This window comes from Eublepharis macularius, chromosome 17 (assembly GCF_028583425.1).
Source record: "Eublepharis macularius isolate TG4126 chromosome 17, MPM_Emac_v1.0, whole genome shotgun sequence".
In the NCBI taxonomy this organism is placed as follows: Eukaryota; Metazoa; Chordata; class Lepidosauria; order Squamata; family Eublepharidae; genus Eublepharis; species Eublepharis macularius.
The window spans coordinates 27,560,523-27,585,823 of NC_072806.1; the positions used below are offsets into that span (position 1 = coordinate 27,560,523).

At 54.5% G+C, this 25,301-nt stretch overlaps 1 protein-coding gene across 1 annotated transcript in view; it reads right to left on the reverse strand.

Moving 5' to 3' along the window:
• Window positions 1-24,177, reverse strand: part of RTN4RL1 (reticulon 4 receptor like 1) — a 41,138-nt gene extending 16,961 nt beyond the window's left edge. Inside the window, exon 1 of the mRNA XM_055001688.1 lies at window positions 24,024-24,177. Within this exon, the coding sequence (XP_054857663.1) occupies window positions 24,024-24,036 (13 nt within the window). The 5' untranslated portion in view covers window positions 24,037-24,177. The remainder of the gene's footprint in view (window positions 1-24,023) is intronic.
• Between the last annotated feature and the right edge of the window lie 1,124 nt (window positions 24,178-25,301).

A 25,301-nucleotide genomic window follows, 5' to 3' on the forward strand; every position in this document is an offset into this window, starting at 1 on the left:
AGTTCCCAAGGCCCAGTTGTTCAACGGGATCAGGACCACGTGAGGGAACTTCTCCAGTCGGGGTGGCGATCAACCCAGGTGGGTTGATCAGCGGACTGCACACCGGTCCACTTTAATGGCCACGCAGAGGTCCACTAAGGCACTGGCTACACTGCTGAGGTCTTCAGTGCAGGAGAAGGCAACAGGCATGGCTTACTTCCATGATCATCTCCCAGAGCTGTACAGCCACCAGCAGAGTGCAGAACAAATCCCTGAGAAGCTGCCAGCACTGCTGGGGCTTGTCTTGGACAAAGGTTAAGCGCACCGAACAAAACAGGTACCCTTCCTACGTGAAAAGGCGATATGGGCTCCAGCTTAGGTGCTCCTCTCCCCAAACTCAGGTACCCCCCCCCCATCTTGGCAGGCGAGCATCCTTGCACAGGACATAAGGCTCTGTGGATCAGGGCCCAACGTCCTCGCTGGAGTTTGCAGAGGCTTAGAAGGAGCTGCTCCGGGGCACTCCAGAGGTACAGCCCGGGCCTTGCAGGAGAAGAGCGTCCTGCTTGCAGACTGCTGAGCTTCGCCTCCGCAGGAGCCAGGGGAGGACATGAGAAGGGCTCCCTGCCCTCGCAAAGCCAGTTTCCGCCAGCTGAAGAATGCTTTGAGACTGCGCGCCTCCCTGCAAACAGAAACCTAGCACAGCAGGGCCAAGGTGTAGCCTGCTCATCTATGCTGCAGCTGCCTCAGGGTGGAGGAGCCAAGCCAGGCGCCCACAGGCATTCCAGCAAGGGGCATCTGATGAACCAGAGCCACAGTTGGCAGGCCAATGGGTCTGAGGAGAGGCTGCTGCGGGCCAAGGGGAGGAATTGCCGGGGGGGAGGGGTGTTGTTTCCCGGCCACTTTGCTGAGCGTGAAGCGGCACGACTTGCCAGCTGCAAAAGTGCATGCCCACAGTATCCTCTGTTGCCCATGGAATACCACTGGAAAGCACAGGCACCATGGTTGCTAGCTCCAGGCTGAGAAATTCCTGGAGATTTTTTTTTGGGGGGGGGAGCCTGGGGAGGACAGTATTTGGGGAGGGGCGGTACCTCAGCTGGATTTAATGCATAGAGTCCACCTTCCAAGGCAGCCACTTTCTCCACGGGAACTGATCTCTGTCACCTAGAGATCAGTTGTAATTCCGGGAGATCTCCAGCCACCACCTGGATGATGGGCACCCTAGGCACCCAAGGGCTCCGAGCATCGCTCCCATAAGTGCTAATGATGATCCCTGGCGCCAAAAGGTCCGGCCTGCTCTGCAGGGCCCCGCCTGACCTTGCAGCCGCTGTTGAACTGAGGGTCAGTGGAACTCATCACCACGGGGTAGCTGCATTAGGAAAGAACCGGACAATAGTCCGTCAGTGTCAGAAGGGAGAAGGGACGGCGATGGGCCTGGCCTGGACAAAGCAGCAGCCACGGCGGCGGTGGGGCAGAGGCCGGCCCTCCCCGGCGCTCCCAGCTCTCCGCGCGCCGCTTGATTCAATTGCGAGCCAATTTGGGCCTCCGGCGCTCTCAGCCGCTCCAGCGGGCAGGCGCGGGGAGCTTTTCCAGATAAAGAAAGCCATTAAGGGGCGACAGCAATCTCGCCAGCCCACCTCGGAGGCCGCGGGAAAGCCGAGCCGCGGCCGGCGCGGAGGCGCAATTAGCTTGGCCGAGCAGCCAACGCGGCTCTCCCCGCAGCGCCCGGCCGGCCAGGCAATTTCCCGGCCCCGCTCGGCCCGCGCGCCGCAGAAGGCTCTGCAAAAACAACCGCGGCTTCTCGCTCCCTCCCTCCCGCTCCCGGCGCGCAGCAGAAGCGGCGAGGCCGGCGCGCAATTGGGCCGCGGCGAGAGCGGGGGGAGGCCGCAGCCCCGCGCCGCCTTCTCTGCACCGCCGTCCCCGCCGGAGCGCTGATTGAGCGCGGCGCCTTTTTCTCTCCCCATGAATTAGCGAGCAACACACAAGCCGCGGGAGCGGCTGGTGCAAAATAAAAAGGCGAGAGAGACACCCGCGCCGGCCTCTCCGCCTGGCCTCTGCGGCCCCCCGCGCGCCTTGCGAGCGCTTCCTGCGTGCCCAGGCGTGGCTCGCGGTGGCCACGGCGCGGAGTTGCCCCGCGGAACGCCCTGCCTATTGAACTAGAGGACCCGGGAGGTCCTTGCTGGAGAGCTGGACGGGAAAGGACAGGCAGGACGCAATTCAGCGAGAAGAAACGGGTTGCAGGGGAACACCAGGCCACCGGATCCCATGCGCGAATGCCAGAGATCAAGGGCGATCCGGGATGGGGCTGGCGGCGCCAGCTTAGGGCAGGGATAAGCACAAACCCTGCAGCACTTTGAGTGGCACAACTGAACGCCCTTGGCAACGGTTGCCACGGGAACATTCCGCGCAGCTCGGCCCCTGGGGAGACGCTGTGTTCCAGGAGGGTTTGGCCCGCGAAGTAGTTGCCAGGAGGCCGTGGGCCGGGCCAAGGAGCACAGCCTCCCTTTTGCAAAGCCACCACCCCGGCTCCAAACAACCTGCAGCTATGAGCCGAGGCAGGCATAGTGCTGCTGCCCTGGGTGCAAGCCAAGTCAGGGTCAGATCCAACCTGCTGGCACCACCCTCCAGCTGGTGTGGAGCCAGGGAAGGAGATGCCCTGGGCAGAAACTCTTCCTTGGAGCAAAGACTGTGTGTGACCAGGCAGCAGGGGCCCTTCCTCCCCAGTTCTGGCCTGCAGCATTATGTTCAAGGAGCTCCTGGAAAGCTGGAGCAGGAAAGGACTTGGGGGCCAGGCTCCAGACCACCACCTCACACTTGCTTGCTCTTCTCCCCTAGGTTGACATGCAGGCCCCCGGTACTCATTTGCTGGTTGGGACAGGGCAGGCTGCATTCCTCTACAAGGGTCCATTGGCCTTGGTACAGGCCCCCAGTCAGGGTCTCAGTTCCATAGGCTGGAACTTTACGATTGGGGTTGGGTACGGAGTGCTAAGGCAACAGACACCCTCTGACCTGACCTCCCAGAGTTTGGTTGGAGGCCAAGAATAGGACCTGGGGGAGGCAGTAAGTCCTTCAAAGGACTTAGGTGGGGGAACTGGAAGGAGAATAGTCCCTTGGCGCACGCTGGAGCTTTCTGCCCTCTCAAAGCATGGCTAGCTCTCTCCTGTCCCAGCCCAAAGGCCCAGCATTCTGTTTCTGCCCAATGCACTTCCAAGCAGGGTATAAAGGCAACTGCCTTCCCAGCACACCAGGTATACTGCCTCTAGGCATGGAGGATCCATCCCACTATATGGCAAATCTGTCCTCCATGAATTGGGCAGTTCCTCCTGGAAAGTCCTCTTAAATAAGTCTCTTTCTGTCATGGCTGGCTGGCTGCAATGCACTCCCCCATCCTCCAGCTCAGCTTTGTTTGCAGTCATCAAATCTCCCCTTTCAGGCATATATCCAGATGCTGGAATGTGGGAGGTCAAAAAAGATAACTTGTCTATTCAGAAGGAACAGCAATAGGGAATCTAAAAGAGAGGAATATGTGGGTGACGGGGGAGTCTCCTGCTTGGTCCCCACATTGGGGGGGGGGGCTATATATCCAGGAAGCACATTTCGGTTTCCACTGACAGCCCTTGATTCGCTTCCCTCACATTAATATGCCACCTCCCCTGTGAAAGCCACCTGTGCCAGTGGCCACACCTACATCAGTTGGCAACAAATGATGTAACGTGTAGGATTTGCCTGTTACCCATAAGTTTGAGCCTTCTGCAAGCCAGAGAGGAAATAGTTCCTATCTCATTCTCTTCACACTAGCCATGATTTTCTAAACTAGGCCAGACCGGAGTTGCTACCCAGGCCTGTTTTTCCAAGAGGACACCAGTCAGGTAGAAAATCCAGCAGCCCCCTCCCCAACCGCAGCTTGCTTCTATTTTGAAAAGCAGCTACTGTCTAGCCCCTGTTGCTGCAGAGAGATGTTGGCAAAGGGCAGGGGGCTGTGCCTGGTGGCATCTCAGCAGCAGGGCCCGAGGAGTGAGGCATGAACTGGGAGGTTGCAGGTTCACATCTGGCCTGGGCAGCAAACTTTGTAGGTTTGCAATCTGGGGGACAATGCTTTACAACAACCACTGGTTTGGTTGTAAAGAAGGCAAGAGAACGTCTACCCTGCTCTGCTTTGTTCCATGCCCATCAGCAGATGGAGCAGAAATCCAAATAAATTATGCAAGCCAAGTCTGCTTGGAGAACATAGAGGAGGGGGTTAAACTGTTGAATGTGAACTGAAAGAGGGGACCTGGCTTGGAAGGCCCCTTCAGATACTGATTTGCCTTGGACAAGTCCCTCTCTCTCAGCCTGAGTACCTCACAGAGTTGTTGGGAGGGTATAAATGTTTATTTTATTATGTACATCCTGCTTCCCCCCCAAAAAAAATTGGTATTAAAGCAGCTTACAACATCACCCCCCCTTTCTCCATCCTACTGTCACAACAACTCTGTAAGGTAGGTTAGGCAGAGAAAGGACAATTGGCCCAAGGTCATTCAACACTCTTCCACGGCAGAGCGGGATTCATGCTGATCCTAATTCGACACTCTTAACTACTACCCCACCCTGACTTCCTTTGTAAACTGCTTTTTATGAGTGAACAACACACATTTTTACACTGCACTAGATCTACTGCCCTTGCCCGGGGATTGTCCCTTTACAGCCTAGTAGAGGCTGGACCACAAACTACAGTCCCTGAACATGGGTACAATAAAACCCTCTGCAGCTTCATAGCCAGTAGAAGGCTGAATGGGCTCCATCTTCACTACAGAACTTGTGGATGAAGCTGGAACAAGGAAATGGAGGCTGCTTATCTTGGCTCCCCAGAATAACCACCCGAGCCCATAATCTCTTATATGACATAAAATTACAACAGCAAACCCTTGAGATTCCAGTGCCCTGTATAAAAATGAAGCTATGAGGCAGACACAGTGTGAGAGGGTTCCCACAGGTGTCTGATTTGGCTGGAGGTTATTTTGGGGAGCAAAGGGGTGGAGGGGTTCGTTTCTTATTCAAGGTAGTTTTACAGTCCAGAGTCGAATTAAAAACCTGGGAACCAACTTCTGTGTGGCATTGCCCGTTCAATAGCCACAGCCCCCCTCATGCCTGGGAACTGGGGACGGGGGCGGACTCTCCCCTACAAGGAGGCACCCTTCCCCAGCTGGCTTTGCCACTCTCTGACTGCCTGCACATTGATGCATCTGATTTGCCGAGCCGCTTTGCAGAGGCCCCCTTGGTTCCGCTGCAAGCCATGCCTTCCCCGTCGCCAAGCCCCACGTGCCCAAGTCACTTGGCACCATCTCGCATTCCACTCCTCAAAGGGCAGATTAATCGCCTTGTGCTGGTTCTGTCACATGCACCGAGGTATATTCTTCTCGGAATTTACAAGTAGTTCCATCTGAGAAATAAACAACCAGAGATAAAAATTACATTGTCACAGTGCAGGTGTGATAGATGTACAAGGCAAACTTCTCCGGTCGCCAAGGAGGCAGGCAGCTGAGAGGATCCGCCAAGTGAGCCCTGCAGGTCCCAGGAGGCAGAGATGCCAACAAGGTGCCACTGGAGATGGGGAGGCCTGCACCGAGGCTTGCCGCTGCTGGCTGCAAGAAGCCGGGACAGAAAACAACGGGGCAGATGGTGAGCAGCAAAAGGGGCAGAATCGCCAGGAGGCATCTCCTGGAGGCAACATCCGGGGACAACCTTGGCCTCTATGCCATGTTGTTGGCCCTGTAGAGTAACTGTGTGAGACAGGAGGATGCTATACTGGCTAGACTGCTGGTCTAATCCTGCTGGTCTCTTCTAATATTCTTATGATCCACAGGGCCCTAGTTGCTCCATGTGAATGGGGACTGCAGTGCCAATAGTATCTCCAAAGAACTTCACATGGATTTCCCACTCTCTAGTTTTCTGCCTTATACACTTGCCAGTCTCAGCCCAGTCCTGCATTGGGCACAGCAGCACCTACATGCAAGGAAGGTTCAAGCTAAGATGATGCGTCACTCCAATGGCTCATAATGCTAATAATAACAATTTTGTTCTGGCTGAGCAACTGAAGGAGGCTGCCTAAGCCCAGGCTGTGAATCTCAAAGCCCCCAGTTCAAATCTCACTTTACTAGCAAGCCTCTTGACAGCCTCTGTCCACTTGAGCTTCGCTGGCCAGCGGGTAGATGGGGAACCATCCCGCTGAACTGCTTGCTGGACTTGCAGTATGGATTGCTGAGAGAGAGAGAGCCCGCAAAACACTTTAGATCCACTCAATCTCCTTATAAGAGGCCAGGCTTATTTTCACACGGCCTGGTCGTCCTGGCATAATTTCATACTCTGTGATCTAATTGTTCACTAAGATGTCACCATGTGAGAGGGTGAGCAGGCATGCATGGATGAAAGCTCCGCAAGATTCAGGACGGGCTCCCTCTCCTCCACGCCCCATCTCGCTTGAGGTTTCCAGCACAAAATATTTCAGCCATGTGCAAAGTCTCCTCCTTTCCCTGAAATGGTGATGGAGAATGCAGGGCTGGAAGCATCCTGACCCCGGCCCACCTTGGGAGTCCATCGGATGCCCTCTGCTGTCTAAATCACAGGGAGAGAGAGAGCGCAGGGCACTTCCTTCTCCTCAACACCTCCAGGAGGGCTGGTCTTCCACCGACAGGCCACCTCCTGCCTTGCCTGCCCTAAATGCCCCCCTCCGCCTGAAGTGCCCATTAATAGAGTCAGAAGTCCCCCTGGAGGCACAGGGCTCCTTATCAGTCCCACATTTCACAAGCACTTAAATTCCAGAGGAAAAGGAAAACGTGAAATCAGATCGAAATGCAGGTCTGTTTACTGTTTTCTCCAATGAAATGGCTCTGGGTAAACAGCAGACGCCTTTGATGAAATCCCAGCAGGCTTAAACAATAAAGCTGGTTACAAACTCAATCTGGCGAAGATATCAGATCTGAAATTGTTTCAAAAAACATGTCAACAGTTCCCCCCCCCCCGCCGCCGCCTAATGCAGCTGCAAAAACTTCCACAGCGCCAGCCCACTGCAAGCCTGCAGCTGCGATGCGGATCCTTGGGATACCTGCTCTGGTGGGTCGCTGCGGCCCTGCCCTGAGAGAGAGGGAGAGAAGGCCCACTTCTCTGCCCATACAACAGAGTTCACTAGCCAGGTGAAGTTTCTCTGCCAGCATCCAACACAAGGCTCGAATGGATCTATCCAACCCTGCTCACAAGACACGGTGCCGCACTGCCTTCCCTGCTTCTGACCATTCCATCTTGGGGCTCACAGCAACCAGCAGCATCTCTGTGTATGGAAGAATAAACACACCCAGGGACTCATTCGGCAATGGAAGCACACTCGTACTTGGGGGGAAGAGCAAACAGCATGCCTTGTGCGTGTATGCTGGGGGGATGCTGAACTGATGGATGTGAAGGAGGAAGCCCCCTGCCCCATATCCCGCTATGAATGGGCAAACTGGAAGGGGCATGGAAGAGTGGGAGAGCCAGCCCTGAAAATCTCCTTCCTTCTTGTTGGCCAGGAAGCCCTGGTAAGTCTCTGAACCCAAGCATATGATGGAGGGCTCTGCTTCCCCTTCCCTCTTTAAGATGATGACCACAGCAGCTTCCTCCGACCACATCTCCTTGCTGGCTTCTTACTCCTCCCATTAGGGCTATGAACTCTGCCGGAGGGGGGGGGCTTGGGTAAGCCACTCCTCTTAGCCCCAGCACCCCAGCTGCATTGTGGCGATAATAAGGCTGACTTTGATCACCGCTCTCAATGGATGCTAATCTGTCCAGAAGAGCGGTATACAAATGAATTCATTTTGTTGTTGTTGTCATTATTATTAAAAGTTAAAGGTAGTCCCCAGTGCAAACACCAAGTCATTACTGACCCATGGCGGGGACGTTGCGGACATTTTCTTGGCAGACTTTTTGTTATGGGGTGGTTTGCCATTGCCTTCCCCAGTCATCTACACTTTACCCCCAGGAAACTGGGTACTCATTTTACCAACCTTGGAAGGATGGAAGGCTGAGTCAACCTTGAGCCTGCTACTTGAACCCGGCTTCCGCCAGGATCGAACTCAGGTCATGAGCAATACTGCAGCTTTCCACTCTGCGCCATGTGGCTCATTATTATTATTACTCATTATTATTATGCATTACTATTATTATTACTCATTATTGTTACTTGTTATTACTTATTATTATTAGGTCAGAGAGTATAATAGTTATTACTATTATGATATCTGACCTGACAGCTTGGAGGCCAGAATGAAGAATCAGACATCTTTCTGACCCATAAGCTTGACTCTTGGTCCTTTTGTATGAGCAGGCCCAGATAACTGCAGGAGACCGCTCGACCCGAGACCACCAAGCCTCAACGAAGGCTCAGCAGCCTCATGCCTGACTTTCGACTGCTGGTTAAGGGAGGGAGGCCCCTAAAGAACAGGGGAGGATTGGCAGGGTTAGAGTTTTATCCCAGAGGACAAAGGCAAGACCAGGAGGGGAGAAGAGGTGAGGAGGAGGGAACAAGAAACGGGCAGCAGAGGTAGTGTCCCAAGGCCTGGTATGGCCCCAAAGTCTGCCGCTTGTGGATGCAGAGGATGCCCTGGTTAAGCGGAGACTGACCCCTCCGCAGAGAGCTGCATCCTCCTTGTTGCAGAAGAGCTGCTCTGTCTGGCAGAGGAGACGGGGGGGGGGCTGGCTCTCCCTGGATTCTATGAAATATTCACCTTGTTTTGTTTTGCTGCTTCCCTGCTCTATTGATCAGAGCAAAGCAGTGGCTGGCAAGGAGGGGTGGGGGCCTGCTTTGGCCTGCCTGAGCAGGGAAGGAAGGCATGGATCACGCCAGCCATAGAGGGGGCATCTGTTTGGGAGCAAGGAAGAAGGGCTCCATGGGGCTGTGTGGGGCAGGATCCTTCACCTCTCACCCTCCATCTCACTCATTGCTCCTTTCCCTATCCGAAGAGCTTGACTCTTGGAAGCGTATACTTTGCAGATCTTGTTGGCCATGAAGGTGCTACTGGACTTGAATCTCGCTGTTCTACTGCAGCTGCACAAGGCTAGCGACCCGCTTGAAACGTCTCCTTTCCAGGTAGAGATGTTCGTTCTGGGTCTGAATGCTTCATCCCCATCAAAATGTTTATTGTGTTTGCGCTCCTGTAATGTTTATGTCTTGGAGGGGGGTGGTTAGGCACCCTCAGCAGGAAAAGGTCAAATTGCCCATCTGGAACATACTCAGCATCCCATAATTACCTCCTAACTATCTGTCACAAAATGATGAGAGCACACAATTATTTTCACAATCAGAGTGCTTAGAGCTGATTTGGAGGGATGTTTTTTTCCTGCCCTTTCATGGCCTGTGTTCCTGAGAAGGGAGACCCACCCCGTGTTGCCTTTTGAAACGGAAAGGAATGCAACCTGTCTTTGGGCTGCATTCCCCGAAGCCTTGCCCTCTCTTCCCTGAGCGAGGGAGACTGGCTACAAGCACTCACACTTGGCACATGGTCAGGAACACCACCTCAAGGGACCCAGGACTGAATCTTGGCTTAGAAATCAAATTCTAGAGCTCAGCCCCTTGTCAAAAGATATCCCGAGTCAAATCCACACTGAAGACCTGGGAGTGCGAGATCAAGTCATGCAGAGCGGGGCAGCTGTTCCAGGCGAATTAATCCAAAACAAAAGAGTGACAGTTTTGCTTCAGAGGCTGTGGCAGGACAGGAGGTCGATGCCAGAGCAGCACGAATGGCACAGGAGGCACTGTGGATTCTCTTGACAGTGGGAAGAGGAGCAGGAGCCAAAAATAGCCAGTTCCCCTCTTTAGCAGCCGCACACACACCTCCTCCATTTGATACCCAAGTGGAACCACCTCTGCTCTCCCCAAGGAGATGCTGAGCCTGCTCTCTCCCTCCATCCCCAGTGGAGATCAGTGAGTGCTCCTTTATCATTTCAGGTTGGCAAGCAGCCGGCGTGGGGTCTGGCGTCAGCAAAGTGCGCACAGCCCTGCCACAGCGGCAGAGCCGAAGAGCTTGGATCAGTCTGGGAGGATCCATCCAGCTGCAGGTGAAGTAGCAGCAGGGCCCCCTGGGCGAGGTGGGCAGAGAGGAGAGAGAGGCTCTTCTCATGCAAAGGTCCCTCGGTGAAAGGACGGGAGGAGCAGCTGCCAGCCAGCCTCAGATCTGCTGCCGTAAGGAGAATCCAAAGCTGAGCAGCCTTGCGCAACAACATCTGCCCGGCTGGATTAGACCAATGGGCCATCTCATTCAACTTCTCGCTTCCCACAGTGGCCAACCAGATGCCTTGGAAGCTCCATGAGTCAGTGACCAAAGTCTTCTCATGTTCTCCCCACCACTGGCATTCAGACGTCCCATTTAGCCATCATGCCTCAGAGTCACTTGGGGACTTCTCCTCCATGAATCTCGCAATCCACCTTTAAAGCTTCCAAAGCGAGTGGCAAGACCTACATCCTGTGGCAGTGAGTTCCATAAGTTCATTAGCTGTGAGGGAGTAATTTCTTTTCTCTTTCCTGAATCTACTGCCAACCAACTTAATTGGGTGCCCCACCCCCATGCTCTAATAAGGGAGGGAAATTTCTGTATGCGTTTCTACTCTGTATTGATCTCTATCATGTCCTCCTACCACCTAGTCCTCATTCTAAACTGAAAAACCTCAGCTGATTCAGGCTTCCTTTTTAAGATAAGTTGTCCAGCCTCTTAGAGAATATCTCCTTCCTCGCTCTAATCAGCATGCTTGTCAAGCCTCTGGGAGAATGCCCAAAGGTTGGTGAGGCAGGAATCCCCATTGTAGAAACTATGGCTGATTCCAGAGTTTATTTCTCTATGCGCTTAAGAATTCTATCCTTAATACCAGTTCCCAGCAATTTATAGACATTAGGATAACTGGTCTGTAATTTCCTGGAAGCCCTCTTAAGAACTGATGTAATGGTTACTACTTTTCTGTCCTTTTGCCAATTTGAGTAAAAAGTTGCATATCAGAACACCAGCTATTTTGCATTGGCGATCTTAAGAAATCTTGGAAGGTGTGCCATGTGGATCCCAGTGGCCTGTATCCAGCCAGGATGTTCTGAACACTGAAGAACATTTAACCTTACAAAAGGGCTGAGATTTCCACTGATTTCCCACACACACACAAACACACACACACATACTGCAGAGACTACTGAGCCCACAGACCAATTTTGTTCTAAGGCTTCAGCAGACATCACGGGGTGTCCATCTGGAGAGAGATGGAAAGTCAGCAGAAACTGCCTCCTAAGAAAAGTTATGTCCTTATGTCTTCTGCACATGTGGTTGGATACAGGCTTGTTTTTCATTGGTCAACAGACCCTAGAACTTCCTCTGTCATTGTCTCCATTGGACCCCATTCTTCAGATACCCATCCATCCCCCTGCAACACTATCACAGGCCTTGGGCTCCCCTGCAAGTTCATAGCAGAGGCCAGATCCACTATACCACCCTCTGTGCCCGTGGGTATCCTAGCAGTAGCAAGTGTCAGTAGCTGAGAGTGTCTGTTCTTCATTCACTGCTCTGTCCAGCACTCAATGCCCTCTCTATGCAATAGTCCAAAGTTAGCTATTTATTTTTTTAAGGCCCTTAACCACATTCTCTGCCAAATGGCACTGGAAACATTCTACAATGGAAAAAAAATTGGAAAAGTATGCATAACACTTTAAAATGTAAGCATGTTCTGAAAACCGAGAAAGGTAACTAGATGGGCGGAAGGTGCCAACAGGCTGAAAGTCTGTTACAGTATAGCTGTGGAATGGGGTGGGCTGCCTTTAAAAGCAACCCCCTTGCAATGTGAGGACCCTATGAGGAAGTGCCTTCCATAAAATGAGTAATGACTGAGAGAAAGCCCTTGGTTATAAAACCAAGGCCCAATCCCCTCCCCACACATGCCACCCCTACGAAGTTTCTGCCCAGTGAAAGGAGAATAAAAGACAGGATATGGAAGAGCATCTTGGCCCAGGAAGTTAGCAACAACAACAACAACAACTGTGCTTATATACCACTCTTCTAGACAGATTAGTGCCTCACTTAGAGCAGTGAACATGTTAGTGTTATCATTATCCCCACAATGCCGCTGGGGATCTGGGGTTGAGAGGAGTGGCTTACCCAAGGCCACCAACTAAGCTCATGGCAGTAGTGGGATTCGAACCAGTAGAGTGCTGATTTGCAGCAGAACCACTTAACCACTGCGCTAAGTTGGCCTTTTTTGAGTCGGAAAGGCTCAATGGTACTAGGAATGGACTTATCTCTCTGACCAGGCAGTTTGATCCTTACCAGGGAATGTGCTAAGTCTAATTTCTCAAGGGCCAAGATGGGCACTCTGGAGGTGCTCAGAAGACATTTCAAAGGCACCAGATCGGGGCTGTAGCTTTGCAAACAAGAGTGTGGGAGGCAAGGCCTAAGTGTCTCCTCTCCCTTCTTCCAAGCTGGTTTGGACAGGGAGGGGGAGTTCCTCCAGCAGCTCTTTGTTCTACAGCAACCACCTCCCCAGTAAGCTCAGAGCAGAAAGAGGGACTGCAGACTCCTTTCCCCTATAATCCACAGCCCCCCAACTTGCTTGCCTGGGCCTGACCTGCCTCCTCCCCTCTTCCCACTTCAGAGGGTGGCTCTTTGCAGGAGGGAACAGGCGAAAGTCTCCGGCAGAGACCTACTTTCCAGCTTTAATCCTTTTTGCTTAAAGGATTTTTTTTTCTCTTTCGCTCAAGGAAGAAGAAGCGTGATCAGAGGAGAGACGTAGGGAGCTGACAGGCTGCAGAGGTTGGGAAAGGGAGAAAAGAATACATATTTATTACTCTCAAGCCCCGCAAAACAAAGGAGAGGCCACTCTGGCCCTGGCAAAGGCCCCACAGGGCCAACATCGACTGCTCTGGGGTGAGTAGCCAAAGATGGTGGTAGAGCTTCAAGTTTCCCAGGTCCCTCCCTGTCCTTCCTGCCACCTGCTCCAGTGGGTGGCTGTGCATATGTCAGCTGCAACACACCACGGCCAGCCAAAGCTGAGGCCCCGATGTTGCCCCTCCCTAGTCTGCCCATTTTATGTCTCCTTCTGCTAGCCTAGTTCACCCCCTCTGGAACGGAAGCAAGCTCTCCCCTGCTCCATCCGAGATGCCTTCGCCCACTCAACAAGCATGCCCTAGCGCCCCATTTGACAGCTGCATAATATTGCCCATCCAGTCCGGGGGGAGAAGCTATGGAACAAATAGAGGACAGGTCTCAAAACTTAAGCAAAATGGATTTATAGATGACACTGGCCTGGGATAGTTTTAGGTGAGTAAATCTGCGTTGATCTGCCGCTGGACTCAAGTCTTGCTGTTCTACATGACTTCGGACACCTAAAGAGGCAGGAAAGCCGCTGGTGTGCCCACCCATTGACAGGGGAAGGGGTGTAATCTAGTTTGCCAACCTCCACATGGGGCCTGGAGATCCTCCGGAATTAACAACAGATCTCCAGATGACAGAGATGGGTTCCCTTGGAGAAAATGGCTGCTTCAGAGGATGGACCCTACCTAGGGAATCACGTCCTGACAAGCTCCCTCCCCTCCTCCAACCCTGCCTTCTCCAGACTCCGCCCCTCAAATCGCCCTGTATGCCCCAACCCAGAGTTGGTCACCCTAGGGGAACCCTTGCTCCCATTCCGTTGCAGGGAACTGGCTGCAGCCTCCACAGACATGTGAGCGACAGGCGACAGCCCCAAAGAGGGGGGGAGAAGTCTAGGCTAACCTGCCAGGCAATCCAGGGCTGCTGGCGGGTAAGGGAATTACCACTGCTGTTTCAGGGGCGAATGGCTAAGAACAGTGACCCGCCCCCCAAAGTCCTCAGTTCCTCTGTGCAGACTTCTCCCCACACACCCCTTTTCTGTAACTGCAGAAAAACCTCTGTTTAGGCCTGACTACAAGCAACTGGCAGCCTGCACGGCACAAGGGTGCCCTCCTGGGCTGTGTCTGGGGCCTGAAGGCTGATTCTCCTCCTCCCCACCATTTCTCTTGGGGCGTTCTTGCAGGCAAGGGGTATTCCTCTCTTAAGGTTTCTTCTGCCCTCTTGTTTTCCTGCTGGCAGCACAGTGGATCAGCATCACGTTCACCTCAGAGCAAAGCCCCGTTAAGACGAGCGTCTCATTAACAGCCATCAAAGTCCACTCAGCAACCTGAACAGGCAGGCAAGCACAGGGGAGCCCTGGCAAAGGGGGGGCGGGGGGCTCCACCGTCACGCCTCAGATGAGGCTCCGAGGAGAGGCTCCTTTCTCTTTAGCACGTGAGCCCTTCCTTCCCTCTAGCACAAGCCCCGTTTGGCGGGGGGGGGGGAGGGGAGGTCTGTCTCCCACTCTGACCAAACAGGAAGATATAAAACAGGGGAAGATGTCTTGAGGCAACCTGAATTCCTTGTGGGCAAATGACTTCCTCACCCGGCCAGGAGAAGCACAAAACTGGAAGGTGTCTGCCTGAGAGGAAGCAAGAGGTGCCAGGGCTTTCAAGCCGGCTTTCAAGTCCTGCCTTCAACTCCCTGCTGGCAATTGGCATGCCCTCTGGGTGTGCCCAGAGGCACCCGTCTGTTTTACTGATGCAAATGTCCAGGCTCTTGGCTTTCCTCCGAAGCGACCCTCCTGAGGACAGCTCAGGACTGGGAAATGGGCATGGCCAAAGATGCCACCCAGGGACTGAAGAAGAAAGCAAACAGTTGCCTGCACAAGAGTATTTTCTCTTGAACAAGGTTGCCAGTCGAACACAAGCAAAGCAGCCTTCATCCCAGGCCCCTCAGCATGTGCCCAAGGATTGCCTGTACCTACTCATGCCCAGCCTGGCTGTCCCGCTCAAGGGGACGATGTCTTGTGGCAAGGAGCTGTGCCTGCTTCCTGGCTTTTTAGGTCTCCACTGGAGTCCCACGTCGGGGTCAGGAAGGAGCATTTCTCCAGGCATGAGCCTCACTGCCCTATACTGCTGGGGGTGGGCGTGGCATGGCTTGGCTCTCCTGCCTGAGCCGTTGGTGCAGGTTGGCCTTAGCCTCACTTGTGGAGCCTCAGTTGGCAGTCTGGCTTATGGGAACTGACCTGCCGTGCATGGTGTGTGTGTGTGTGGTGCCCTCAAGTCAGAGCTGACATATGGTGACCCCTGGTGGGGTTTTTATGGCAAGTAACTATCAAAGATGGTTTGCCATTGCCTGCCTCTGCAACCCTGGTCTTCCTTGGAGGACTCCCATCCAATTACTAACCAAGGCCGACCCTGCTTAGCTTCTGAGATCTGACAAGATCTGGCTCACCTGGGCTATCCAGGTCAGGGCGCCATGCATGGTACGTGGCCAGAAAGATGGACTTTGGGTAGCTTCTGGGCCCTTTTCTTGGCCCTAGACAGCTCTTCAGTAGCAGAAGGAGCCTATAGAAAAAAGGCAGTGTCTCTGGGTAGCCTTTGTTGTAGGTCAAGCCATGGGGCCCAATTGACTGCAGCATTTGAGAGAAGGGGGAAGGCTGCTTTCCACAAGGGAGACCTCCTGTGCCCCATAACTCTTGGCTGCACCACTTGCTGGTGTTCGCCTTCAACTGAGATGTATTTAAGGTTGCCAACTTCCAGGTGTGGACTGGAGAACTCCCAGAATTACAACTGATCTCCCAATGACGGAGATCAAGTCCCCTGGAGAAAATGGCTGCTTTGGAGGGTGGCCCCTATGGCATTTTGCCCTCCCTCCCGAGATCCCTCCCCATCTCAAACTCTGCTCTTCCCTGGCTCCACCCCATATCTTCAGGAATTTCCCAACCCAGATCTGGCAACACTAGCTCTGTTGGGATGGTTCCCTTCCCCCTCCACATTCCTGGGCCTCGCAGCCGGGCTGGTGTCAGCCAGGGCAGATCATTCGGCTCACAGAGGAGATCCTTGCCAGGCCACCCCTGCCATTGGGCCAGCCTGCTTGCTCTGCATCTTTGCGGGTGAGGTGCACTAATCTCCTGCTATCCATTTTGCCTCTGGCTCATTGGCCACGCAAGACAAGCCCTGAGCACCCCCACCGCCACCCCCCCACCCAGAAAGACTCATTGCTGTGCTGCTTGCTACAGCCTATGAGATCAGGCCAAAACAGCTTTCCGAACAAGGTTTCAAAGACCAGCAGCATCACAGAGAATCCGCAGCTGATCTCCAAAATGTCCCCTCCTGTAGTTCAAATGTTGATTGGGCACCCCTGGGGCTTCAGAGACCGCTTCTCTGGGCTCCAGATACTGGTTCCAACACCTATCCCCCAATCCCAGTGGCCTGCTCCAGTATGGCAAAAAAACCCACCCTCCCCGATGTTGTAGTTGGGATTTTTAAATATATACACTGCATGGCACGTAGCAGCTTAAAGCCCTGGCTGAGGCCATTACCGGTTCACTACTTTCATTTGCTGTGAGCGAACAGCCTAACTTGGAGCCACTTGTGGTCCTGAGGCCATCAGTTACCAGCTCCAGCATGAAGCAGCCTCATCTTGCGTTAGCCCATCTTGGTTCATTGAGATCAGCAGAATCTCCTGTGCCTGGCAGGGGCTCTCGGGCAGAGAAAGCTCTTTCCCAGCACCGGAGCTCTATTTATTTCTTTAGAGTATTTCTATGTCACCTCTTCAGAGTCTTGCTTCAGGCAGCTTTCACTTAAAAAACACAATATTAAAACATAAGAAGCATAAAAACCCAGAGTATTAAAACACAAGCATAAAACTATCCATAAAATAGAAGCAGACCATTAAAAATCGGATAATTTAAAAAAAAAACCCTGGGTAAAACAATGTGTTTCAGGCTGGCACCTACAAGAAAATAAAGTAGTTGCTGGATAGGCCTCAAAGGGGACAGCATTCCAAAGGTGAGATGCTGCCACGGAAAATACCTTATCTCTAGTTGCCTCCCGCCTCTCCTCTCAAAGAAAGGGCTTAGTGAGCAGCTCTTGAGAGGCAGATCTGAATGGGTGGGGTAGAGACACCTGGGCTGGACCTGCAACTTGGTGCTTGCAAAGCAGACACTTTAGCTCCCAAACCGCAGACCTGAGTAGACTGGCCTCAATGCTGAAGGGAGCTGAGAAGTCCAGTCTGGAGCCGAGCACTGTGTATTTATGAAAGTATCCACGTTCCACCCACCATTCCTTTAAGGAGCTCAGGTGGCACACATGGTGCTCTCCTCTCCCCAATGCTATTCTCACAGCAATCCTGTGGAATTTACTTGTCTCGCTAGCTTAAGAAGGGAGGTGTTCATAGGTACCCTAACTTCTCCCAGAGTTTACGTTGCCCATTAAGGCATCTCAGCTATGACTATCAAGCAAACCTAAACTGGGAGACAGAGTGCCTTGGCTCAGCAACAGAACATCTGCTTAGAATGCAGAAAGGTCCAGATCCAGTCCTCAGCATAAGCACCTGTAGAAGGGGATGTGAGACCCTGAAGGCAGGAGGAGTCAGTGTGCTACAGTAAAGTGCCCCATTGGTAGACTCACTCTCCCATGGAAGCTTGCTGGGTGAGTCTCTCAGCCTAACCAAACCACAGGGCTGTTGCAATACAATGAGGAAGGGAGAATCATGTGCACCACCTTTCCGGCAAGGATGTACTAGACAGTAAAAAAAAACCCGAGCACCTCTGAGCATGCATGGAGATCCTTGTTCATCATCATGCGGTCACCCAAACAACACCACACCAGTGTGCGTGTGGCAGGATGTGTGAGTTTTTCCCAGACTAGGAACTGACTGCAGAAAGGGTGAAGTCCCAGCACCATTCACTGAAGTCCCAGCACCATTCACCGCTCACCATTCAGCCCTTTCCTACTCCAGGCGTGCCCTAGCAATCTTTCCCAGTTCCCCAGGGAAAGTCTCTGCATACTAGCCCAGAAGTCAGAGGCTGTACCCTGCCTGCCCCACAGCACCTTCCGGGTACTTTCCTGGGCTGGGGAGACAGTAGAAGCCCACACAAACACCCATTCTCCCCCACCCTCTGCACTGCCTTCCTGCTGGCTTCAGTCCTTGGCTTCTTTCCACGCATTAGCTGAGTAACTAAGTGAAAATAACTTAATTCCATTTTGCTGCCCAGCTGGCAAGGGAGGCTGTCCGTGGAGCAGAAGAGGAGCTTGGAAGGCCTGTCGGCGTCTCAGCCTGGACCCACCAAGCTCCCTACACACACGCGTGCGTGCGCGCACACACAGCATCTCCATCGGGACCCTGCCAGCTTCCGTGACCTTGAGCCAACCTCCTCTCTTGGCTGGGCCTACTCACTTATGGCCTTTCCCTCCTGCATTCCATCAGCAGGCAGCACATCTAGACATGGTCAGAGGGTTGAGGGGAGCACCCCAGGCATTGGCACGGACCCTCCCCCCACCCCTTCAGGCCCAGCTGCTCCAGGTGGCCCCTCTGCCCAAGGGAGTTAATCTGGATTAATTCGTCATGTGAACAGGATTACACATCTTGCAGATATGTCTTTAACTCAGAACTTTGCACTCCGTTTGTGAACCTCTTAATCTGGATTAACTAGCTGTCTGTTGGTTTGCTTGCATGTGATGATTTCAAATTCTACAATCTAGTTTTTAAAAAGTCAGCATCCAAGGAAACGTCCACCTTTCCTATAGGGAGTTTCTCCAAAGTTTAATTCCATGTGTATGCACATGCAGGGCCGGTGTGCCCATTGAGGCTGGGCCGGCAGCCGCCTCGACCGCTAAGGTGCTGGAGGGGGTGCCGGGGGCGGGGGCGCATGCCACAGAGCTCAATTGCCCCATGCTGCTGTGCCCAGCCAGGAGCTCAGTGCTGCTGCCGCTGCCGCCGCTACCACCACCACCAGCACACAGCTGCGGGCCAGGTGTGGCAGGCGGCCGGGGTGGCGTGCAGAGCAACTAAGCCAGAAGGAGGATGCACGTCCGCCACCCCAACCGCCTGTTGCGCCTGGTCCGCAGCTGCTGCACCCGGCCAGGAGTGCGTGCTGGCAGTGGCAGCATGGGGCAGCTGAGTGGGCAGCCTTCCTGCCCTCCTGCTCAGTTGCTCTGTGCTGCTGCCACCGCTGCCACCAGCACACAGCTGCAGGCCAGGTGCAGCAGGGACAGCCAGGGCGGCATGGGGCAACTGAACTGGAGGGCTGGGAGGTCACCCATGTGCTGTCCCTGCCTCTGCGTGATGACATCACATGCAGTGACATCATCACGCAGTCCATCATCACGCACCAACATCCCTGAAGCTGCCTCAGGCACCAGAAACGCTGGCGCCGGCCCTGTGCACGTGCAACATCTTGTAGTTGCTTCTTGTTCAGTGTGGTGTAGTGGTTAGATTGTTGAACTAGGATCTGGGAGATCCAAGTTCAAATCCCCACTCTGCCATGGAAGCTCGCTGGTTGACCTTGGGCCATCAGTCACTCTGCTTTACCTACCTCACAGGGCTGTTGTGAGGATAAAATGGGGAAGAGGACAATGCTATAAGCAGCTTTGGGTCCCCATTGGAGAGCATGGCAGGGCATAAATGAAGTAAAAAAAGAAGTATGTGCTCCCCCATCTCATTTTAACAACAACAACAACAACATTTGATTTATATACCGCCCTTCAGGACAACTTAAAGCCCACTCAGAGTGGTTTACAAAGTATGCCAGGTGGGTGGGGCAGAGAGCTCCAAAGAACTGTGACTAGCCCAAGGTCACCCAGCTGGCTTCAAGTGGAAGAGTGGGGAATCAAACCGGGCTCTCCAGATTACAGTCCTGCACTCTTAACCACTACACCAAACTGGCTCTCAACAGCACTATGATTTACTAGGCAGACATTAGGCCGGGTGCCAAAGCTAGAATTTTAGTCTCATTACATTATTCATAGGATGTCTTATGCCATGTGAGTCCATTGTCTTTATTTTGTAATCTGCCTTGAGTCTCAGCAAGAAAGGTGGGTTATAAATAAAATGAATAAAATAAAATAATCTCCTCACAGAAAGCCCAAAACTTGTTCAGAAAGAATGAGTGGATGGGCCTGTCATTTCATCCAACTTCTCTTTGGATGAAAGCTGGTGGACACATGCAAAGCCAAGGGGGGGCTGGACATGCAAATGATCTATCATAAATCTAACCAGAAATGAATGTTTGTTATCATTCCATGTGTTGCAACATTTTCTCAGGGGAGTAGTTCACACTTGACTACTAATCAGGTGGCCTACAGGCATGTGTGAAGCCTTCCTATTCCTTCCGCCTCTGCATCCCACCTGGACTCCTAGCACAGGCTTTCTTCTTTCACATTTCAGCCTCCTACCAATCCAGGCCTCACATTTCTGCCCCATTACAATTTTCAAAACACTCAAGGCATCTTTACTGATTCACTGTCGTAAGGACAGTCCGGTGCCCTTTCCCTGTGACTTTCATTTGACAGATTCCAGAAGGTGACGAGGGGGAGAGATGCCCCAGGCCATACAAGAAGCCAAAGGATGGGGAGGAATTTGAATTTAGGCCCCCCTGGAGCCCATGCTCTAACACTGCATTTCATTTGGTGTTTTACACTATCCCATCTTAGCCTATGCTTTGAGGATCCTTCCTTGCTCTAAACATCAGTGACTTAACTAATTTGTTCTCGACACTCATTCGCTGTAGCTCAGCCAGCAGGCTTCCACCCCAACAGATGTCATGATGGATCCCAAAGGGCTGTCTCTGAGCAGGCCACTTTCCCCCTACTGCTACAGTCCCCTCATGTCCTTCCTATACCGAGGGCATGGGACCCTCAAGATCCTGTTACTTTCGCTGGGGAGAACATCCCATGGTGTCCCCTCTCCTTGAGCCACGCATATATCCTACGATCATTTTACTTATGCACAATTTTCAGGTGAGGACTGTTAACATGTTTGGGGGTGCCTAAAGCCTAAAACAACACCCCTTCCACGCCCCTCTGGGGTGCAAGGCAGAGACTTAGGAAGGCCTTGGTTTAGCTCAGAAGTGCTCTTCTTGTGATCGTGGGGAATTTCTGTGCCTCTGAAAACTTTTGACAACTGATTTCTTTTGCTTAGAAGGGAAGTCGTCCAGCCATGTTTGATGTGTGGGTCTCTAATCAAATTGCTCCAGGAATCGGGCCAATGGAATGAGCCCATGGAAGGTAGTTTGGAAGGCCTTTCACCCCATTCATCTGCCCCTCACCCTGGCAGCAATACACCATTGGGCTCACTTGTCTTCTTTGCTTCTACATTTTTTCTAGCTTCATGGACTCTAGATTAGAAAAGAGCAAGAGTTCAGTGACACCTAGAAGACTAACAAAATTAGTGACAGAGTATGAGCTTTCGTGAATCACAGCTCACTTCTTCAGTATGAGCTGTGACTCATGAAATGTTGTTAGTCTTCTAGACGCTGCTAGACTCTTGCTTTTTTCTACTGTTAAAGACAGACTAACACGGCTACCCATGTTGATCGGACTCTAGATTGTGAAAGTTGTTCCCATTAGGGTAAGGAGCGTGTTGTTTGCTGATGGGACTGAGTTTTGGCCTCTGTGAAATGACACTCTGAAGCAAGTATTAATGGTGGGGGCGGGGGCAGGAGTGTTAAAGGAAACCACATCAGGGGTGAAATAACTTTTAGATGGAGTGACAGGAACAGTCTCCAGAAATCCACTACCTGAGCAGAGAAGTGGGTGTTTGGGGCAATGCCATGCCAGCCATGGACTCTGCTGGTGCATGAGCAGCCATTTGGGATCCAGAGATCTGCTTCTGGATCTCAGAAGTCCACTAAGTGAGCACAGCAGGGGGTGCCTTGGGCTATGCCATGCCAGCCATGCTGGTGCCCTGGAGGAGAAGAGTGCATAGGAAACCATTTGGGATCCAGAGATCTGCTCCTGGATCTGGCTTCCATTGCCCACCTACCTTAAAAAGCTTGCTGTCAAGTGGACTTTTTAACGAAACAGGCTTGGGGCTTGAGCCAGGCTGAAAATCTCCCCCATCCTTAACTTCTGGGGTCCGGCTTAGGCTCCTGGCAACTCCGGATCCCGCCCAGTTCAAGGAGTATACAACCGCTTTCCACCCAGGTTAGCCTCCCATGGAAGCCAGGCCTGCTGTTTCTGAGGTGGGAGCGCCTCTGGCATCTTCAGCATCTCTGCTGGATACTGAAGACGGTGGAGAGGATCTCCTTCCAAGGCAGGAGGTGCCATCACCCCCCAGGTTTGAGCTCCATGCCTGCCCCCTAGGCACAGGAGAGGCTGGGCCCCACACGCTGCCATCCTGAGGACCAGAGGAAGATGGAGAGAGACAGGAGGGCGGCCTGAGGCTCACAGCCTGCTGAATTATTCAGGCCTGGCATTAACTTTGGAGGGAGTGTGTTGGGCTGATTTTTGTGGTTGATGTACAGATAAATTCGAAGGGAAGACAGCTACAAGATTCTCAATAATTAATCAAGGTGCCACTTAACAAAGCTTCTCTGGCACTCACAATTGCCTTGCTTAACGAGACTTAAAAACTTTGCAGGCTTCGGGATTTGCATCTCATTTTTGTTTCATTTTGGAATGCTTGTTTGCCTCGGACTGCCCTAAATGGCTGCAGGCCTTGCGAAAGGATAACCCCCCTATTTCCATATGGAGAGGTTCTGGGGCCCAAGTCTATCTGGAGGTCACCTCCTGATCCACAAACTTTATTTCCCTGTGATTACTGAGTGGATAGGAAATTGCACTTTGCTGATGTTCAGAGGCTCTTTTTCTGTGCACTGCCTCTCCGTTAGAAACAGGTTTGGGGACTGAACCATCCCTCAACCTCAGCTCCAGCCTGATTGACTTACCAACCAGACAGGGCCTCTCTTGCCCCTGAGGTCTGAGCGCTGTGGGGGGGGGGTGTTTCTATCTAGGGGGCCCTTGGCAGCATTTGCCAGACACTGCTGTGATGATAGTTGATAAACAAGACTTGTTCCCCACACCTTTTGACCTTTCTGGGGGGGGGGCTTTCCTTTGTTTGACACCTCCTCCAGAAACCTTCTCTATCACCTCCTAGAGCACAGAAGGCACCTGCCAAAAATGTGCCCCATATTCCTTCAGGTCTCCACGCCCACACACAAAACCCATGGTTCCCAGACCTCAGGACTGCCAAGCCATGGAGCCTCCCAGGTCCCCCTGGGCCCTGCAGCCCCTAGAGCCCCACCTGTCAAGAAAAACCGGCGGAGACTCAGACAGACAGCAATTCCAAAGGAAGAGACCCCGCAGCCTCCAGTCTCAGGGCTGCCCTCCCTTTTGGGCTGGTGGGGGGCTCAAAGACCCTCCTTCGGAAAAGCGAGGTCCCTTCTCCCACTTTATCCAGCAAGTTTGCAATTTGCCACACAGGGGGCGGGACTGGGACCAGCCCCCTCCCCTCCCCAAGGCGCTGGCTTGCGCCTCTGTGCGGCTCGCTGCTCCATTACTAGCCGGGAAATGACTGAGAACGGGCCCAGCCAAGCGAGCAAAGGGAGCTGAAGGGGCGGAGGGAGGGCCCTGCTGCGCTCCCTGCTCCAGACCCCCCCAGCCCCGGTTCTTTCCCTACAGCGCCCCCCAAGCCCAGAGGGCCGCCCGCTGCCACTCCAGACCAGCGCCGCTGTCCAGGCTGCGCTCCGCCCCGATGCCACCCGCCCTCTGCAGCCCGCTTCGGGCTGCCTTCCCGGGAGACGCGGCACTTTCGCTCGGGCCCCTTGGAGGAGTTGCTGCTCCGCGCAGGGCGCCCCGGGAATTACATCACCCCCGGGTCGCTGTTGGCTCCCGCCGCTCCTGGGGGTCGAGGGCCGAGCTGGGCGAGGGCGGCAGGTCTCTGGCTCGGCGCCCCTGCCCTCCTCCGGCGCCCTCTCTCTGGCGCCCCGGTCCCTCGACAGCCCCGAGAAACGTCGCGCGTCCTGGCGCCCCGGAGCCCGGGCGCATTCCACCGCTCGCCTCCCGGGAGTGAGCCGCTGACACCCCCCGCGCAAGACACCCGTTCTCCCGGACGGCGGCTGAAAAGTTTGCCCGGCCGCGCTTCCTCTGCTCCGTCCCCTCGGCCCGAGCTCCGGCGTCCGGCAGCCCCTGGACAGCGCGGCCGAGGCGAGCCCGCAAAGTTTGGCGACTCCGCCCGTGCCTGTCCCCGAGCCGCGCCCGCCGAGCGCCGCGGACTCACCTTTGCCGAGCATCTTGGAGACGCGAAGGAGGCTGCCGGCTCCCCGGAGCGGCGCTCAGAGCAGACAGCGACGGCAGCGGCGCCTGCTAATCCGCCAGTGGCTCGCCGGAGCTCCGGGCAGCCGCATCGCGCGGCCGGGAGCGGCTGCGGTCCCCTTGGCTGGCTTCCCTCGCTCGGTCCTCCTCCGTCGGCGCTGGCTGGCCGCTTTTAGGGGGGGAGCCGCCCCCTCCGGGCTGGCCTGGCCGCCGCTGCCTCCGCCCTCCGGCTGCGCCTCCGAAGGGCGTCTCGCGGAGCCCGGCGCGCGCCTCCTCGCCCTGCAGCAGCGGCAGCAGCAGCGACGGCCGGGCAGGGCTGGGCTGGGCTGGGCAGGGCTGGGCCGCCTCCCTCCTCCCCTCCCTCCCTCCCGTCGGCGCGCCTCCTCCCTCCCTCCCTCCCCGCCCGCCCGCCTCTCTCCCCCGCCCGCTTCCCATAGAAAATTTATGAAAGTGTTTCCAGAGCGACTTGGAGCGGCGAGCGCGGCCACTCCCGACTGCTCCCCGCGGGCGGAGCGGGCCGGGGGAGGGAGCCGCCTCCGGGAAGGAGCCCCCTCTCCGCCTGCTGCGGGGGGACGGGCAAGGCGGCCGCCCCCAGCGCCTCTCGAGGCACCCCTGGCTCACCCACGGCCGAGGGGACCCGGGCGGCAGCGCTGGGCCACCGGAGGCAACTTGCTTGTTTCGCCGGACAAAAGAGCCGTCCGGGGCGCAGGGCGTGGCGGGCAGGCAACTTCCCCGGGGGGGCCTGCGCGCCCGCCCCGTCTCCAGAGGGCAGGTCCGGGGACTGGAAGGGCCGCTGCCGGCGCCTCTATGCCCCCTCCCCCCCCCGGGTCCGGCCCAGCCCGGGTCAGTCCGCGGGAGGGGCGGGGATCGCACGCGGAGGGCCTTGACAGACAGCTGCGGTCGCCATAGCAACGCGACAACGAGCCCCTCTCCCTTTTGTTGCCATGGAAACCAGCCGGAGTGGATGGGCCTCCCGCCCGCTCCATCGGGGCCAGGGGAGACCCACCACGCCCTCGCCCCCGGGATCCTCCTCCGTCCTCAGAGGGCGGCCGCGGGGCAGGCGGGCTCCCACCCGTCGACTTTGCGGTTGTCAAAGGGTGGGGAGACCCAAGGGCGGAGGTGCCTGTCCCGCGCCCCGCTGAAGATTCCCAAGAACCTCAAGATCGCGGGAGGGAATCAGGGATGTGAGTCGGTGCCTGAGAAGTCCAGTTTTCCCCGGAGGCGGGGGAAACCAGAGAAGCCC